This window comes from Zosterops lateralis (genome assembly GCF_965231275.1).
Source record: "Zosterops lateralis genome assembly, chromosome: 6".
In the NCBI taxonomy this organism is placed as follows: Eukaryota; Metazoa; Chordata; class Aves; order Passeriformes; family Zosteropidae; genus Zosterops; species Zosterops lateralis.
The window spans coordinates 58,854,508-58,869,841 of record NC_139761.1 but is presented as its reverse complement, the minus strand read 5'-3'; the positions used below and the strand labels follow the sequence as shown (position 1 = coordinate 58,869,841).

The 15,334-nt window shown below is 65.4% G+C and overlaps 3 protein-coding genes across 5 annotated transcripts; 2 read left to right on the top strand and 1 right to left on the bottom strand.

The window, feature by feature from the left end:
* Positions 1-1,276: 1,276 nt before the first annotated feature.
* On the top strand, positions 1,277-6,797 carry ANKRD13D (ankyrin repeat domain 13D). 3 transcript variants are annotated; one of them, XM_083864450.1, is made up of 14 exons: positions 1,277-2,002; positions 2,083-2,207; positions 2,697-2,742; positions 2,826-2,969; positions 3,418-3,607; positions 3,718-3,784; positions 3,859-3,940; positions 4,219-4,280; positions 4,357-4,487; positions 4,712-4,869; positions 4,952-5,098; positions 5,329-5,492; positions 5,572-5,651; positions 6,000-6,797. In XM_083864450.1, exons 2-14 carry the CDS (start codon positions 2,118-2,120, stop codon positions 6,238-6,240), a joined length of 1,602 nt encoding a protein of 533 aa, XP_083720576.1. In that variant the 5' UTR covers positions 1,277-2,002; positions 2,083-2,117; the 3' UTR covers positions 6,241-6,797. The 3 variants fall into 3 exon arrangements, with proteins under 3 accessions (XP_083720576.1, XP_083720575.1, XP_083720577.1); XM_083864449.1 differs by having other exon boundaries at positions 3,859-4,015; XM_083864451.1 differs by lacking the exon at positions 4,952-5,098 and having other exon boundaries at positions 3,859-4,015.
* A 773-nt stretch (positions 6,798-7,570) lies between these two features.
* SSH3 (slingshot protein phosphatase 3) lies at positions 7,571-12,989 on the top strand (the record flags this gene model as incomplete). Its single annotated transcript, XM_083864460.1, has 14 exons — positions 7,571-7,621; positions 8,545-8,582; positions 8,706-8,871; positions 9,672-9,790; positions 9,854-9,925; positions 10,015-10,080; positions 10,462-10,650; positions 10,771-10,864; positions 10,942-11,070; positions 11,144-11,190; positions 11,274-11,420; positions 11,779-11,979; positions 12,250-12,511; positions 12,593-12,989. 14 exons carry the CDS (start codon positions 7,571-7,573, stop codon positions 12,785-12,787), a joined length of 1,776 nt encoding a protein of 591 aa, XP_083720586.1. The 3' UTR covers positions 12,788-12,989.
* A 1,022-nt stretch (positions 12,990-14,011) lies between these two features.
* Positions 14,012-15,133, bottom strand: POLD4 (DNA polymerase delta 4, accessory subunit; the record flags this gene model as incomplete). Its single annotated transcript, XM_083862750.1, is given in 4 exon segments — positions 14,012-14,618; positions 14,715-14,826; positions 14,907-15,066; positions 15,068-15,133. Coding segments are annotated over 4 exon segments (363 nt in total). The 3' UTR covers positions 14,012-14,593.
* Between the last annotated feature and the right edge of the window lie 201 nt (positions 15,134-15,334).

The window sequence follows — 15,334 nt, the reverse complement described above, 5'->3', positions numbered from 1 at the left end:
TTGGGGACATCCTGGAACATCCCCCAGCCCCACAGGATAGGGTTCCCAGGCCAGCATGGGCTGCTGGGGTTTGTGTCCCCCATTGCTGTGCTGTCCCCAGAGATCATCTTGGCTGTCGCTTGTCACCAGGCAGTGCAGGTGCCACCTCTCCTGCCCACACCCTGCCTGTGGGCAGCGTGTCAGGGACAGGGCGCGGCACAGACAGGCTGGTGCTCCGGCATTCCTGGGGAGCGGCAGGGCTGGGATGGGATGGGATGGGATGGGATAAACACGATGGTCCTGAGCACCAGGGTACCCACTGATGTTATGACGTAAAAAGGGTCGGGGAGCCCCGGGCCCCGCAAGGTGCCCAGCAAGAGATGCTGGGCACTGGTAATTCCCGGTACCAGGGGTCAGCTGGGGGCTAGTGCGTCCCTGTTTTCAACCCCGATGGGAGGGAGTGAGAGGGGGCAGCCCCAGGCTGTGTCCGGTGCTGGTTCCAGTCCATTCCCAGTGCTGTTGTAGTAGCGGTGCCCACAACCACGGTGCCCGGTGCCGGTGCCGTTCCCAGTGTCTGCTCCCATTCCCGTTCTCGGTGCCAATAACGTTTCCTGTGCCCCGCTCCCTATACCTCGTTTCCTTTCCCGCTGCCCCTTCCTCTGCCCGATGCCAATGCCATTCCCACGCCCGGTGCCTGTTCCCCTTCCTGGTGCCCGTGCCCGCTGCCAACGCCCGTTCCCTTTTCCCGTTCCCTTTCCCGGTGGCGATGCCGTCCCCTGCCCCCGTTCCCTTTCCCGGCGCCCGTTCGCGGCGGCGATGCCGTCCCCTCTTCCCGCTCCCATTCGCCGCTGCCGGTGCCGTCGCCTGTTCCCGGTGCCCGGTGCGGCCCCGCCCCGCGCCGCCGCGCTGCGCCGCCGCCGCCCCCGCGCAGCCATTGCGGGCAGGCCCCGCGCTGCGGCCCGGTCCGTCCGCCCCGGCGGCCCCGGGGACATGGTGCCGGGATGGCCCGGCCCGCCGAGACCTTCCCGCTGCACCGGCTCGTCTGGCACAACCGGCACCAGGCGCTGGACAGCGCCCTGCGCGCGGGGACGGTGGGAATGGCGCCGGGAGCGGCACCGGGAGCGCCGCCGGGGAGCGGGCACCCCCCACCCCCCCACGCACCGGCACCGGGAACGGGAGCGGGCGGGAGGGGAGGGGAGGGGATGGGAGGGAGAACGGCGGGGCCCGCAGCGCGGGGGTGGGGGGACTGGGAGCGCTGGGGGAAACCGGGAACGCTGTGCGCGGGGGGGGCGGGGGGGATGCTGGGAGGACTGGAAGGACCGGGAGCGCTGCTGGGACTGGGAGCACTGGGAGATATTGGGAACACTGCGGGGACTGGGGGCGCTGGAGGGAGATGGAGAGCATTAGGGAAGGCTAGGGACACAGGGCAGTGGGAGCTCCGGGGAGAAGGCTGGGAGCATTGCAGAGGGACTGGGAGCACCAGGGGAGACTGGGGAACAGGGGACTGGGAGAACTGGAGGGAGATTGGGAAGACGGGGGCATGGGGAGCTGGCAACACTGGGTGGGGGTGACTGCACTGGGAGGATTTGTGGGAACTGGGAATGCTGGAGGAAGACTGGGAGTGGTGTGGGGGACTGGGAGTACCAGGGGAGACTGGGACTCAGGGAACTGGAAGCACTGGAAGAACTGGTGGCACTGGAAGGACTGGCGACACTGGGATAATAAGGTGCTGTAGCAGGAAAGGCCTGGAAGCAACTGAGAGCTCTGGAATTGGGTTGGCAGCACTGGGAGAAGGGGGAGCACAGGGAGCACCGGGCTTTGGGAGCATGGGGGACACAGCACTGGGGTGGCACAGGGAGGGGGCAGTGACCTCCCCCACCCTTCCAGCACGACGTGGAGCTGACAGACCCGCGTGGCCGGACGCCCCTGGAGCTGGCCGTGTCCCTGGGCCACCTGGAGTCGGTGCGGGTGCTGCTGCGGCACAACGCCAACGTGGGCCGGGAGAACGCCAACGGATGGACGGGTACAGGGACACCGCGGGGACTTGGGGACACTGTCCAGGGGTGCGGATGGCCTCTGGCTGATGGCACCCCGTGTCCCCAGTGCTCCAGGAGGCGGTGAGCACGGGGGACCCGGAGATGGTGCAGCTGGTGCTCCAGTACCGTGACTACCAGCGGGCGACGCGGCGCCTGGCCGGCATCCCCGAGCTGCTCAGCAAACTGCGGCGGGTACAGCCCCCCAGAACTGCACCCCGTGCCCCAGAGCTCCCCAGGGACACCCACCAGCCCCATCCCTTCACTCAAGACTCCCCAGCTCTCCAGTGACTCCAGCAGAGACCCCCCCCAACTCTTCCCATGGCCCCCTGTCTCCTCCATGACTCCACTATGTCCCCAGGGACACCCTGCTTTTCCAACCCCACTTCCCCAGATTGCCCTGATCCTCACCCAGGATCCCCCAACAGGAACCCCAATCCCTGTGCTCTAGACTTCCCATGTCCCCAGTGGTCTGAGAAGGGACCCCCAGTTCTCCCCAGAAGCCTCCATTGACCTCATTCTTTCCCTGGGGACCCCCCGCTTATCCTTTTCCTCTGGGAGTCACTGTGGACCTGCACTAATGACCCCCATCCCTGTTCCCCAGACTTTCCCCCCTCCCCAGTGACCCCAGCAGGGAGTCCCCAGCCCCTCCACATCCCCCACCATGCTCCCCATCCCTTCCAGGCATCCGACTTCTACGTGGAGATGAAGTGGGAGTTCACGAGCTGGGGTGAGCATGGCTGGGCTGGGCGAGGGATGGGGGTCCCCGGGGGCCCCCCCGGCCACTGGGCTGAGGGGTCCCTGTACCCACAGTGCCCCTAGTGTCCAAGGTGTGTCCCAGTGATGTGTACCGCGTGTGGAAGCGTGGGGAGAGCCTGCGGGTGGACACCACCCTCCTGGGCTTCGAGCACATGACATGGCAGCGCGGCCGCCGCAGCTACATCTTCAAGGGGGAAGGTCAGCTCCAGCCCCACCTAGAGCTTCTAGTCCCCTAAGTTCACCCCTGTAATGACCTGTCTGGATTCCCTGGGGGCCGTCCAGTCTTTGTGGGGAGCCACAGACCCCCTGCACTATAAGTGCACCTCTGTAAAGACCTCAGATTCCATACAGGGACTCCCCTGGAGATCCCCCAGACCCTCTGCCCTATAAATACTCCCATAAAGACCTCCTAGGGACCACGTGGGATTCCAATTCCCCTCTCCCGAGTGGAACACCTCAGTTCTTTTACATGTATCAGGGACCCCCAATTCCCCAGATCTCCCTGAGGAAACCTCATTTCCCCCTTCCTGAGGGAACCAACTCAGCCCCTACACACATGAGGGACCCTCAGTCCCCCCAGATCCCCAGTGCCCCCCAGGCCAAGGGTTGCCACAGGGTGCTGACCCCGTCCGGTGTCCCCACACAGATGAGGGGGCCGTGGTGATGGAGGTGGACCACGACAAGCAGGTGGTGTACACGGAGACGCTGGCGCTGGCCCTGCACGAGCCCGAGCTGCTGCTGGCAGCCATGCAGCCCACCGAGGAGCACGTGGCTGGCCGGCTCACCTCGCCCATCGTCTCCACACACCTGGACACCCGGAACATCGCCTTCGAGAGGTGGGAAGGGGAGTGCTCGGCAGGAAGAGGCTGCCCGAGGGGGAAGCATGGGCGAAGGGGAGGGAAATGTTGGTGCAAGAGGGTGACCTGAGGTCTCCCCACTCCCCCAGGAACAAGTCTGGGATCTGGGGCTGGCGCTCAGAGAAGATGGAGGTGGTCAGTGGCTACGAGGCCAAGGTGAGCACGGAGCCATGGCAGGGGACAGTAGGGACACCCTGGAGTGCGGCAGGCCTGACAGTGTCCCCACACAGGTGTACAGTGCCAGCAACGTGGAGCTGGTCACCAAGACCAGGACGGAGCATCTCTCTGACCAGGACAAGTCACGCAGCAAAGGTGACAGCCCTGTCAGCCAATCAGGGGTGTACACGGTGGGGAGACGCCACCCTTCCTGGGTGGCACAAGTGTCAGGTGTGGAAAACTGTGGGTGTGACATGTCAAGTATGGGACACTGGGTGTGGGGTGGGGCATGTCAGGTGTGGGAAACTCTGGGAATAATGTGACAGGCATGGGACAGTGTGAGGGATGTCACCCATGAGGGGTGTGACCGGTGACAACCCTGGGAGTCCCTCCCACTGCCCACACCTCACCCTTGCACCTCCCTCTCCCCTCAGGCTCCAAGACCCCCTTCCATTCCTTCCTAGGCATCGCACAGCAGCATGGCACCCACAACGGGGTGAGTGGCCATCCCAGGGGTCCCTGGGGAAACTGGGGGTCTCCGGGGGAGCTGAGCGGTGCTGGTGTCCCCACAGGCACCTGTCCTGCAAGCTGCCAGCCCCACCAACCCCACGGCCATCACCCCCGAGGAGTACTTTGACCCCCACTTCGACCTGGAGACCCGCAACATTGGGCGCCCCATTGAGATGTCCAGCAAGGTGCAGAGGTGAGGCCACTGCTCCAGGGTCAGGACCTGTGGGATGGTGACAGAGTCCTGGGGATGTGGCACTGGGCATCAGGACCCAGGGAGTGGTGACAGGGTCCTCGGGGCCGTGCCACTGTTGTCTATACCCCAGGGGTGTGGCCAGGGCCCCAGTGGGGTGGCACTGGGGTGGTGCTGGTGGCCGGTGGCCCCTCCAGGTCCCCATGCCCACAGTGCTGCCCGGGCAGGTTCAAGGCGACGCTGTGGCTGTGTGAGCAGCACCCGCTGTCGCTGGCGGAGCAGGTGACACCCATCATCGACCTCATGGCCATCTCCAACGCCCACTTTGCCAAACTGCGCGACTTCATCACCCTCAAGCTGCCCCCTGGCTTCCCCGTCAAGATTGGTGAGAGGGAAAACCTAATTTGGGGCGGGATTAATAAGGGCAGGAATTCACTGGGGCCTTAATTGACCCCGTGTTCCCGCAGAGATCCCCCTGTTCCACGTGCTCAATGCCCGCATCACCTTTAGCAACCTGTGTGGGTGTGACCAGCCCCTGGGCTCCGTGCGGATCTGTGCCCCTCAGGAGCCCTCTGGCACCCACCCCACTGGCACCCAGCCCTCCGGGCCCAGAGGTGAGGCTGGGGGAGCCAGAGGGGTCCTGACACCAGGGAGTGCTGAGATTCCATGGATACAGAATAGGGTGGGGTGTGGGGTGATGTGGGGTGTCACAGGATGCCATGGGGAGCTGCGAGGTGGCATGAAGCTCAGTGGACGCAGCGTGCCACAGATGTGGCGTGCTGTGGGGCACTGCGGGGCGCCCTGGGGACACCCGAGGGCGCTGAGGGCTCCCCGTGCGCGGCAGCGTGGCCGTTCCCGTGCGAGGTGGAGGCAGGCGTGTTCGAGGTGCCGGCGGGGTACACGGTGCTGGGCATGGGGCGCAGTGAGCCCCTGCGGGACGAGGACGATGACCTGCTGCAGTTCGCCATCCAGCAGAGCCTGCTGGACGCCGGCACCGAGACCGACCAGGTGCGGCCACGCCCTCCTCACCTGGACACGCCCCACACGCACCTGGACACGCCCCTAACGTGTGGCCACACCCCTACAGGTGACCATCTGGGAGGCACTGACCAACACCCGCCCCGGCGCGGAGCCACCACCCTACGATGAGGACCTGCAGCTGGAGAGGTGAGGGTCCATCTGTGGGGGCCACACCCAGCTCACCTGGGTGGGGCCAAACTGGGCGGGGCAGGGGTTAAAGGTGTCAGGGTGGGGCAGGTACAGGGTCCATGGGGAATGGAGGGGCGGGGTTAAAGGTGTCAGGGTGTAGCCTGGGGAGGGGCTGGAAGGGAGGAACTCTTGCTGCCCAATGGGTGTGGTCATAATGGGCGTGGCTTGAAGCTGGGTGGGGCATGTGGGGAGGGGCATGGCTCCAGGCCATTTAAGGGCTGTGGAGGAGGTGTGGCTACCAGAGGTGGGGCACAGGTGTGCCAGAAGGGGTGTGGCTCCCATGACGCCGCTCGGTCCCCTCCCCAGGGCCCTGCAGGAGAGCATGCTGCTGCAGGCCGGGCCCAGCGCCGAGCCCCCGGCCGCCGGGAGCCCCCCCGGGGCGGGCGGCGGGAGCCCCCCGGGCCCCCCCGGGTACGGCAGCTTCGCGGAGCAGCTGCGCCTGGCCATGGCGCTGTCAGAGCGGGAGCAGGAGGAGCGAGAGCGGCGGCGGCGCGAGGAGGATGAGGAGCTCCAGCGCATCCTGCGCCTCTCCCTCACCGAGAAGTAGCGCCCCAGGGCACTCCACACCGGCACAGGGACCTGGGGGTGTCCCATGTGGGGTCGCCCCACGCACAGGACGCAGATGTCCCGCGTGGGGACGCCCCTTGCAGGGATAGGGACACCCCACCCAGGGGACGCCCTACACCAGAATGCCCCAGCGCGGGCACAGCGCTGCCTGGGGAGCGACCGGTGCCGGGATGGCCCCCCCGTGATGGGGACCCCCCTGATGTGGGCACAGCCCTCGCACAGGGGATTTGATCCAGGGATCCTCCTACCCCCGGGACCCCCAATCCAGGGCTCGTCTCCCACCAGGCTCAAACCTCAGCCCAGGGACCCTCACCTGGGGACTGCCCCTCCAGGGATACCCGTGCCCAGGACCCCTCCCTAGGGACCCCCCTCTTATTTGGTGTTGTACTGTGACCCCATGGGGGGCAGGACAGACCCGGGGGTCCCCGTGGGATACAGGTGACCCCTATTTTAAGGCACTGCAGTGAGGGGGGGACTGCTGGGGGAACCCCAGGCCTCATCCTTTGGAGCAGTGGGGGGCAGGGGGGCCCCGAATGTCTGTACATATACATATACATATATTATATATATATATATATGCACACACGTGTGTCTGTGCTGGGGGGGGATGGGTGGGGTGTCCCAGGGGTGGAGCCTGGGAAAAGGGATGGATCCTACTGGTAGGGTGGGGCTCAGGTGATGGGGCTCATCCAGTAAGCACTAGTGTGGGTGGCACTCGTGGGATGCTCCTCTTCAGCTCGCCCCAAATCTGGCCCTGTGCCCCCATTCCTGGCCCAGGGATTGATTTGTTTTGTTTATATTACTTGGGAAAAGACCCCTGCCCAGGGAGTAGGGGCTTGGCTGGGGACACATGGGGACACAAAGAGTTCTTTGGGAGTGACCTGCCAGGGACACTTGGGGCATTCCCACCAGCTGAAACCTGGGGTGTCCCAGGAGCCAGGGACCCTCGAGGGGTCCACAGTTTCTGGGGGTCTGAGGAAGGCATCACATGTTCTGGGAGCCTGGGGGAGGGTCCCAAGTGCCAGGGGCCCTCGGAGGGTTCCCACTCTCGGAGAAGCTGGGGGTGTCTCAAGTGCGGGAGCGTCAGTCTGGGCTCGTCCCCACGGATGTGGGGCCGGGGGGGCTCCGGGACACCAGGGGGTGCCGCTCTGAGGGAGGGCGGTCTGGGGGTCCCGGCTGCGGTGTTTCCGTGGCGGGGGAAGCCGTGCCGTGCCAAGACGTGCCCAGGGCCGTTCCCGCTCCCGTTCCCGTTCCCGTCCGGGCGGGGCAGCGGCGGCGCTTCCTGGTGCGGGAGGGCGGCGCGGCGGGGCATGGCGCTGGTGACGGTGCGGCGGGCGGGGGGCTCCGCCGGGGGCCCCGCGGTGAGTGCGGCACCGGGGCGGGCGGGGACGGGGCATCCCGGCAGGGTCGGCACGGGGGGCGGGCGAGGGGGTCCCGGAGCCCCGAGAGGTCCCGGTGCGGGCTGGCACGGGGGCTCCCAGGGGAGTACGGGCTATGCCAGAGCCGCAGGGGTGCGGGGTGGGCCGGGGCGTCCCGGAGCTCCTGCGGGTCCCGGCGCTCCAGGAAATGGGCCGGTCCCGGGGATCCCGGTGTGGGGAGTACGGGCTGCGCGGGGGTTTCTCGGAGCCCCGGGGGTTCCCGGAGCTCCGGAAGGTCCCAGCGCGGGAGGTCCCGCTGTCCCGGGGGTGGCAGCGCGGAGGTGGAGGGGTGAAGGTTGCTCCGGCCGCTCCCGGTGCGGGGTCATCCCGGGCGCTTCCGATGGGACTTTACTGGGAGTTTGCTGGGAGTTGTCCTCAGCACGCGTTGGAGTTTCCTGAACTCCCCGAGGGGTTTCCCCATAGTTAAGGGAGAAATACGGAGGTGTGGATGGGGGAGGGGTGGTTGTCCCAAGCTGCTCCAACTTTCCCCAGCGCTCCCAGTCCCTTCGCTGTCCCAGTGTCCCCCAGTGCCCCCTCCACCGCCTCCAGTAACCACTGGGCCTTTTCTGGGTTCATCCCAGAGCCCCCTTTCCAGTGCTTTCACCCAGCCACAGATGGGGGCCACAGGGGCAGGACACCTCCCCTGCCATCCCGAGGGGTCCCCATGGATCCATCTCCACAGTAGGACCCCCAAAGGGTCCCTACACCCCCTGTGGGGCCCACACTATTTGGTGGGGGCGGGGGGGCGCGGAATTTAGAGGGTCGTGGGCTGTAGTGCCCGTGCTGGTGGGGAGCCTGTGGGACCCCCGAGCCTGGTCCATACCCTGGAGTTGCATTTCCCCCAGGAATTGCCTCCCAATTTGCAGGAGGAAGATGCTCCCAGACGTGGCCAGCTGCAGAGACGGTGAGAGGGGATTCCAAAACCTCGGGGTGGGGCAACACTGGGGTGGGATGGGGACACAGCTTCCCCTCCTTGGGGGAGCACTCTGGGGGTGCCCTGCGCGCTCAGGACCCTCCTGCCCCCCAGGCAGAGCTTTGTCATGGTCAAGGGGGCTGCACGGCTGCTGCCAGCAGAGGAGCCCCCCCCGGCCGAGCCCCCCCCGGCCGAGCCCCCCAGCCAGGCCCCGGGACAGCAGGAGCAGCACCTGCACCTCATGATGCAGCTGCTGCGCCCCCAGGATGCCATTCGGCTGGTAGGACACGGATTCCCCCTTCCTGCAGCATGGGGATGGGATGTGGACAGGGAAAGAGATGGGTGGGGACAAGATGGGGAAAAGTGACAGGATGGGGATGGGATGGGATGGGATGGGATGGGATGGGATGGGATGGGATGGGATGGGATGGGATGGGATGGGATGGGATGGGATGGAATGAAGGTGGGGACAGGATGGGGATAGCGTAGAACAGGCCAGGATTGGGATGGAAACAGGAATATTGAGGAAGGATATGAGAATGCAACATGGATGGGATGGGGATAGAGATGGAATGGGAAGTGATGAGGAGGTTTTGTTGTTGGGACAGTCGCAACACACAAAGTGATACAGTGAAATCTTAAGAAGGCTTCTGTTTATTCTCACAGCATGCTGTCTTTTGTACACTTAACAAATGTTAACCACTCATTGGTCACAAAAAATCAACATTTGATCACTCATTGGTCACAAAAAATCAACACAACCTTCATTGGCACAAAAAGTCTCCACCACTGTTTTCAACCAAACTTTTCCAAGCACACTTCTTCCAACTGCAGGTTGTTTATCTCCCTCTCCTTCTTCTCTCTCCTCGGTTTCCATGCCAACGACCTTGGCGAAATTCCTTTCAGGGGTAAAAACAGCTCTTATCAGTTTCTTCTTCAGCTAACTTACACTTCAGGCTTACAGAGCAGCCGAAGCCCCTTCCACAAGGAGGGGATATGGCGCAGCCTGATGCTCCTCCCCGGTCACTGGGAGCGTGGGGACGGGGCAGATCCCCGCTCCGATGCCCCCCTTTCCGGCAGGCGGTGCGGCTGGAGTCGGCGCGGCCGCGGCGGGTGCGGTACCTGCTGGTGGTGCGGCCGGAGGAGGCGGGAGCCGAGGCGGAGACGGCGCTGCTGGGAGTGGATTTCGCCCACGAGGGGTGAGCGGGGTGCGGGGAGGGCCCGGGGAGCCGTCGGCACTCCCTGACCTCTGCCTGCCCCAGGGCCACCCGCTGCACCCTGGGCATGGTGCTGCCCCTCTGGAGCGACACCCAGGTGTTCCTCGACGGCGACGGGTAAGGGTGGGACGGAATTTTGGGACTGAGAAGGGCTTAGAGATGTTGGAGTGGCCACTCTGACCCACCTGTGTGGCCGTGATGACCAGGGGTTTCAGCGTGACGTCGGGGGGACAGACGCGCATCTTCAAGCCCATCTCCGTGCAGACCATGTGGTGAGCCAGGCCCGGGTGTGACCACGGGGACAGTGGGGACCACTCTGGGCACGGGGGGGTGTGGGTGGCATGGTGAGCACAACGGGGGTGGGCACCACCTCCCGGGCTGGGGACACGGGCACTGCCAGGGGCACAGGGGGTCTCAGCTCCACGACAGGCACAGGGGATGTGGCACTGCTGCGGACACAAGGAATGCTGTCACCAGCATAGTGGGCACAGTGGGCACAGGGGATTTGGGTATCACCACGGGCACCTGGACGGTCACAGGGAAGGAGCTAGGGAGGGTTTGGGCGGCACCCACACGCTGGGGACAGCCGGCGAAGGGGACACAGCTGTCGGGGGGGTGGTGGCAGTGCAGGTGTGGCAGGTGCTGTGCGGCAGGGCCGCGCTGCAGGAGCTGCACCTCGCCTGCGAGGACGCGGCCCGCGGCGGGCACATCCCCGGCGGCCCCGCGCTGGCCTGGGCCCGGGACTACGCGGCGGCGCTGGGCTCGGAGCAGAGCTGCCTCAACGAGTGGGAGGCCATGGCCGACCTGGAGTCCGTGCGCCCCGCCTCGCCCACGCCCCTCCGGTGAGCGCCCCGGGACCCCTCTGCCACACCCACAGCGTGCTGGCCAATCGCTGCCGCGCCCGGCAGGGCGTGGCCTGGGTGGGGCAGGGGACACCGGTGACAAGGCAGTGCCGCTGCCAGGCCGGCGATGCCGGAGCTGTCGGAGCAGGCGGTGCGGGCGCTGCTGCGGGAGGTGATGGCCGCTGCCGACCTGGAGAACGTCACGTCCAAGGAGGTGGGTGGCACCGGGCGGGGTGTCCTGGGGACGAGGAGGGCCGGGCAGGGCCACCCCTCACCCAGAGTGGTGCCCAGGTGCGAGAGGAGCTGGAGCGACGCACGGGGCACAGCCTGGCCGAGCACAAGGATTTCATTGACAACGAGATGCTGCTGGTGCTGGCGCAGATGGATCGACCTTCCCGTGTCTTCCCGCACCTCTTCCTGGTGGGCAGCGGGGCAGGCGGGCTGGGCAGGGCGGGTGGCAGTGTCCCCTCCCCTCACCGCTGTCCCCGCACAGGGCTCCGAGTGGAACGCGGCCAACCTGGAGGAGCTGCAGCAGAATCGGTGAGCTCGGGGTGGCACTGTCGTGGGGTGGTGGCATGGGGTCGTCGTGGGGTGGTCCCGGGGTGTCACTCGTGTCCCCGCAGGGTCACCCACATCCTGAACGTGGCGCGGGAGATCGACAACTTCTTCCCGGCGCTGTTCACGTACATGAACGTGCGAGTGTACGACGAGGAGGTGGCCGAGCTCCTGCCCCACTGGAACGACACCTTCCTCTTCCTCTCCCGTGTCCGGTCAGTGGCAACGGGGGTGACACCACAGGGAACATCGGGGGCACAGAGGGGCAGGCAAGAGGGGGACAGGGGGGTCTTGATGACTGAGGTGCTGAGGTGCAGTGGGAGCTAGGGAGTGCTGGGGCATGGGATCCTGGGGAGCAGTGGGGTGGCTGGGGACACGGGGAGCTCTGGGGACACTGGGATGGCTGGAGGATGCTGCCAGCCCCGGGGATCCTGCGACGGCTGAGGGACACTGGGACCCCTGCGGACACGGTGACCCTGGTGACTCCGGGGTGGCTGGGGGACACTGGGAACCCTGTGGACACAATGTCCCCGAGTGTCCCCCGTGCCACGGTGCCAGCAGTGGGTGCCACAGGGCGGCGGGAGGCCGAGCGCTGGTGCACTGCCGGATGGGGCTGAGCCGCTCGGCCGCCACGGTGCTGGCCTACGCCATGAAGGAGTTCGGGTGGCCCCTGGAGCGGGCGCTGCGGCACGTCCGACACTGCCGGCCCGGAGTGCTGCCCAACCCCGGATTCATGCGGCAGCTCGACTTCTACCAGGGCATCCTGAGCGCCAGGTGGGTGGGGACAGGGTGGGGACAGGGGGGTGGAGACAGGGGGATTGGGACAGGGGGGTGGGGTCTGGCATAACCACATCCCAATGGGATAAGAGGGTGGGGCCTATTGGGACCACACCCCTTTGTGTGAAGCGGGTGGGGCTTCTGTGACCATGCCCTACCCATAAAGGTTTGCTTTGTGGGAGGAGCCAATGGGAACCCCACCCTGCCGAGTGGGTGTGGGTCCCAGCAGGGGGAGTGGCCAGATGCTGATTGACAGGTCTGTGGCAGCCGGCACAGCATTCTGTGGGAGCCCCGGGCGGCTGAAGAGACGCCGCACCCCGAAGACGACATCACGAGGGACATGAGTGGCCTGTCCCCACTGGCCTCCCCGCTGGCCTCCCCACTGGCCTCCGAGGAGGAGGCAGCTAGTGGGGGGCTGCTGGGGTCCTCCCGGCGCCCCCGCATCTCCCTGTGCTCTGTCATGCGGAGCATCAGCCTGCTGGAGACCTCCGAGCCCCCCGAGCTGCTGGGGGAGTCCCTGGCCGGGGAGGTGAGCAGGGGTCAGGGTGGGATGGGGGGGTCCAGCTGTGGGGTGACAGCAATGTGGGATGACCTCGCTGTCCCCGCTCAGGTGTTTGAATCCGCGGAGGAAGCAGAGGGTCCCTCCCCGAGGTCACGACCCTCGTCCCGCCCGCGCCGCGTGGTGCGCCAGGCCAGCCTGGATGGTGGCCCCGCCCCGTTTTGTGACCACACCCATAGTGATGACCACACCCAGTGCCACACCCATGCACCTGGTCACGCCCACACTGATGAACCCGGTCCTTAATTTGGGGGGCACGGGACAGCGCCTCTTCACTGCCATGGCAACAAGGGGACGTGGCCTACAGCGGCCACGCATGGGGGCGTGGCCAACCAGCCGGCACGCCCCGCCCACGCCCCGGCTGCACTCTGGGACTGGGAGGTGCCTTTGCCTCACTCCCACACGCACAAGCACCGACACCGCTCCTGCCCTGGCAATAAAGTGTGGAAATGGCAGTCCCTCTTGTCTTAATGACCCTGAGCACCTGGAGGGTCGGGTTCTGTCAGCAGGGACCAGAGTGAACGCTTTGGGGGCAACAGACGGGCAAATGGACCCAGCGGCGCCATGTTGTGCGGCACAGATGAAACTACGACTCCCGGCAGCCTTTGCGCGAGAAACGCAACATCCGGGCTGCCATGGCAACCGCTGCGGCCTAGGCCTGGACTGGCGCCTAGACTGGAATAAGGGTTGGAATTGCTGATGGAATTGGGACCGGTGTAGTCCCGAGGCCCGGCAGAGAAGGACTGAAGCATCCAGAGAGCCCGCAGCTCGCTGTGTCCATGGCGTTGGGGAAAGTTGGGTGCTCCCCCACACCCCTTGAGATAGCATCAACTCCCTCCTGCCACAGCATCCCTTCATGTTAAGTCACCCCTGACCCATGTTGCTCCAAGCTCTATCCAACCAGGCCTTGGACACTTCCAAGGATGGTGTAGTCGCAGCTTCTCTGGGCAGTCTTTGCCATGGCGTCACCACCCTCACAGGGAGAAATTTCTTCCCAAAATCCCATCTAAACCCACTCTCACAGGGAAGGAGGTTCCTGGCTGGAACTTCCACTGAGACTGCTGCTGTCCATCTCCTTGGGCTATTCCTGCGGCTGGAGCCATTCCAGACACCCTTTCCCCTTTCCTGGGACACCCACCAGGTTGGGGCTGACCCTCTGCCAAGGAAGGAGTGTGGGAATCTCCCTCCCTCTTCCCACTACGAGGGCACAACCCTGAGTTGGCTGGGTGTAGGGTGCTTATTTTTGGGGGGTCCACCTAAACACCTCTATCCTGTGCCCAGCAGAGGAATTCTGTCCCTGTAGAAGATATCCAAGGGACTGCAGCTCCAACAGCAGGACCAGATCCAGCAGGATAACACGATCCGGAGGGTTGGGAGCCTGCAGTGTGAGTGGGATGGGAGCTGTGAGTGGCCCCCCACCCATCCCACCTCATCCCAGGTTACTGCCGGCTCCAACACTCCACTGCAGCCTTGGGATAGAAAAAATTTATTTTATTGATGAATCAACAGAAAGAGCTGGTGAATTAAGCCATCAATAACCTGAATAATTCACAGATAAAGCCTGTCATTTATAATCCTGCACACAGCAAAGCTGCAAATTAGGGCTACTAAACACATGAACCCCATGGGACACTGTAACTCTTCCCACCCCACTGCTGGATATTCCTACAATCCACAGCCACCTGCCTCACCCCCCTATGCTCACTTTCACCTGACTTTATACCTCATTCTTTATTTTTTCATCCCATTCCTGGGGAAAAAAAATCCCACCTCCCTTTCTCTACCCAAGAACAGATTTTTCTCCCTGAGTCCCGGAGTTGGGTGGCATTAAACTCTGTGACTGGACACCCCACCTGGGTTTTTTTTTGGGGGGGAGGACTCAACTCCCTGCCTGCCCCCTGCACCCCAAGGGCTTCACCCCACCCCGTGCCCCCCCCAGACAGCACATAGCACCCCTTCCACTGCTCACACCAGCTTTAATCCGCTCGGTGTCCCTGGAATAGCGTCTGGGGGCGTCAGGAATGGTCCCCCACACTTCTTCAGTGCAGCGGCTCAGAGCTCATACTCATGCCAGAGGCTGTGGGGGTACAACAGGGGTCAGCAGGAAGGGTAGGAGGCACCAGGAGAGGACGCCCTGTGCCTCCCATCCCATCCCATCCCATCCCACACCCACCTGTAGGTGACATCGGGGTTGTCCCGGTGCTCCAGGAGGGCGTCACGGATGGGGCCGGGGGGGCTCAGCCCCAGCTCCTGTGCCCGCTCCCAGCGCTGCAGGCGGGTGATCCCTGCGGGATACCGGGGGCTCAGCGGGGCCGGGGGGAGCCCGGGGCTACCGGGAGAACCCGGGGGAACCGGGGGCGCTCACCGGTGCAGGGTCCGTATTCCCAGGAGAGGTCGAACCGCCGCAACATTTCCAGGAGCGCCGGGTCCGGGGCGGGCTGCGAGGGGGAGCGGGAACCGTCCCGCACCTTCACCTGCACTTTGTCCTGGTCCTTGTCCTTTTTGTCCTTGAGCCTGCCCGGGGGGCCGCCCCGCGCCCCGCCGCCGCAGCCGCCGCGGGAAGGAGTCGGTGATGCGCCGGGGCTGCTCCATGGCCCTGCGCGACACGGAGCTGGCACGGCCCCGCCGATACCGGGAACAGGGCGGCACCCGCCGCTACCGGGAACCGGCGGGACGGACCCGCCCCTGCCCCTGGCCGGGCGGAAGCGGCGGGGCCGGGCTGGGGAACCGGCCACGGGCACCCCCGGCCGCTGCCACCCTCGCGGTGGTCCCGGTCCCCCGCACCCCCCCGGG

Coding starts and splice junctions, on each gene's coding strand:
- ANKRD13D (XM_083864449.1), top strand. CDS start 2,118: ATGGTGCAGCTGGTGCTCCAGTACCGTGACTACCAGCGGGCGACGCGG. Junction 3,608..3,717: donor CGGAACATCGCCTTCGAGAG/GTGGGAAGGGGA, acceptor CCACTCCCCCAG/GAACAAGTCTGGGATCTGGG. Junction 5,652..5,999: donor GAGGACCTGCAGCTGGAGAG/GTGAGGGTCCAT, acceptor TCCCCTCCCCAG/GGCCCTGCAGGAGAGCATGC.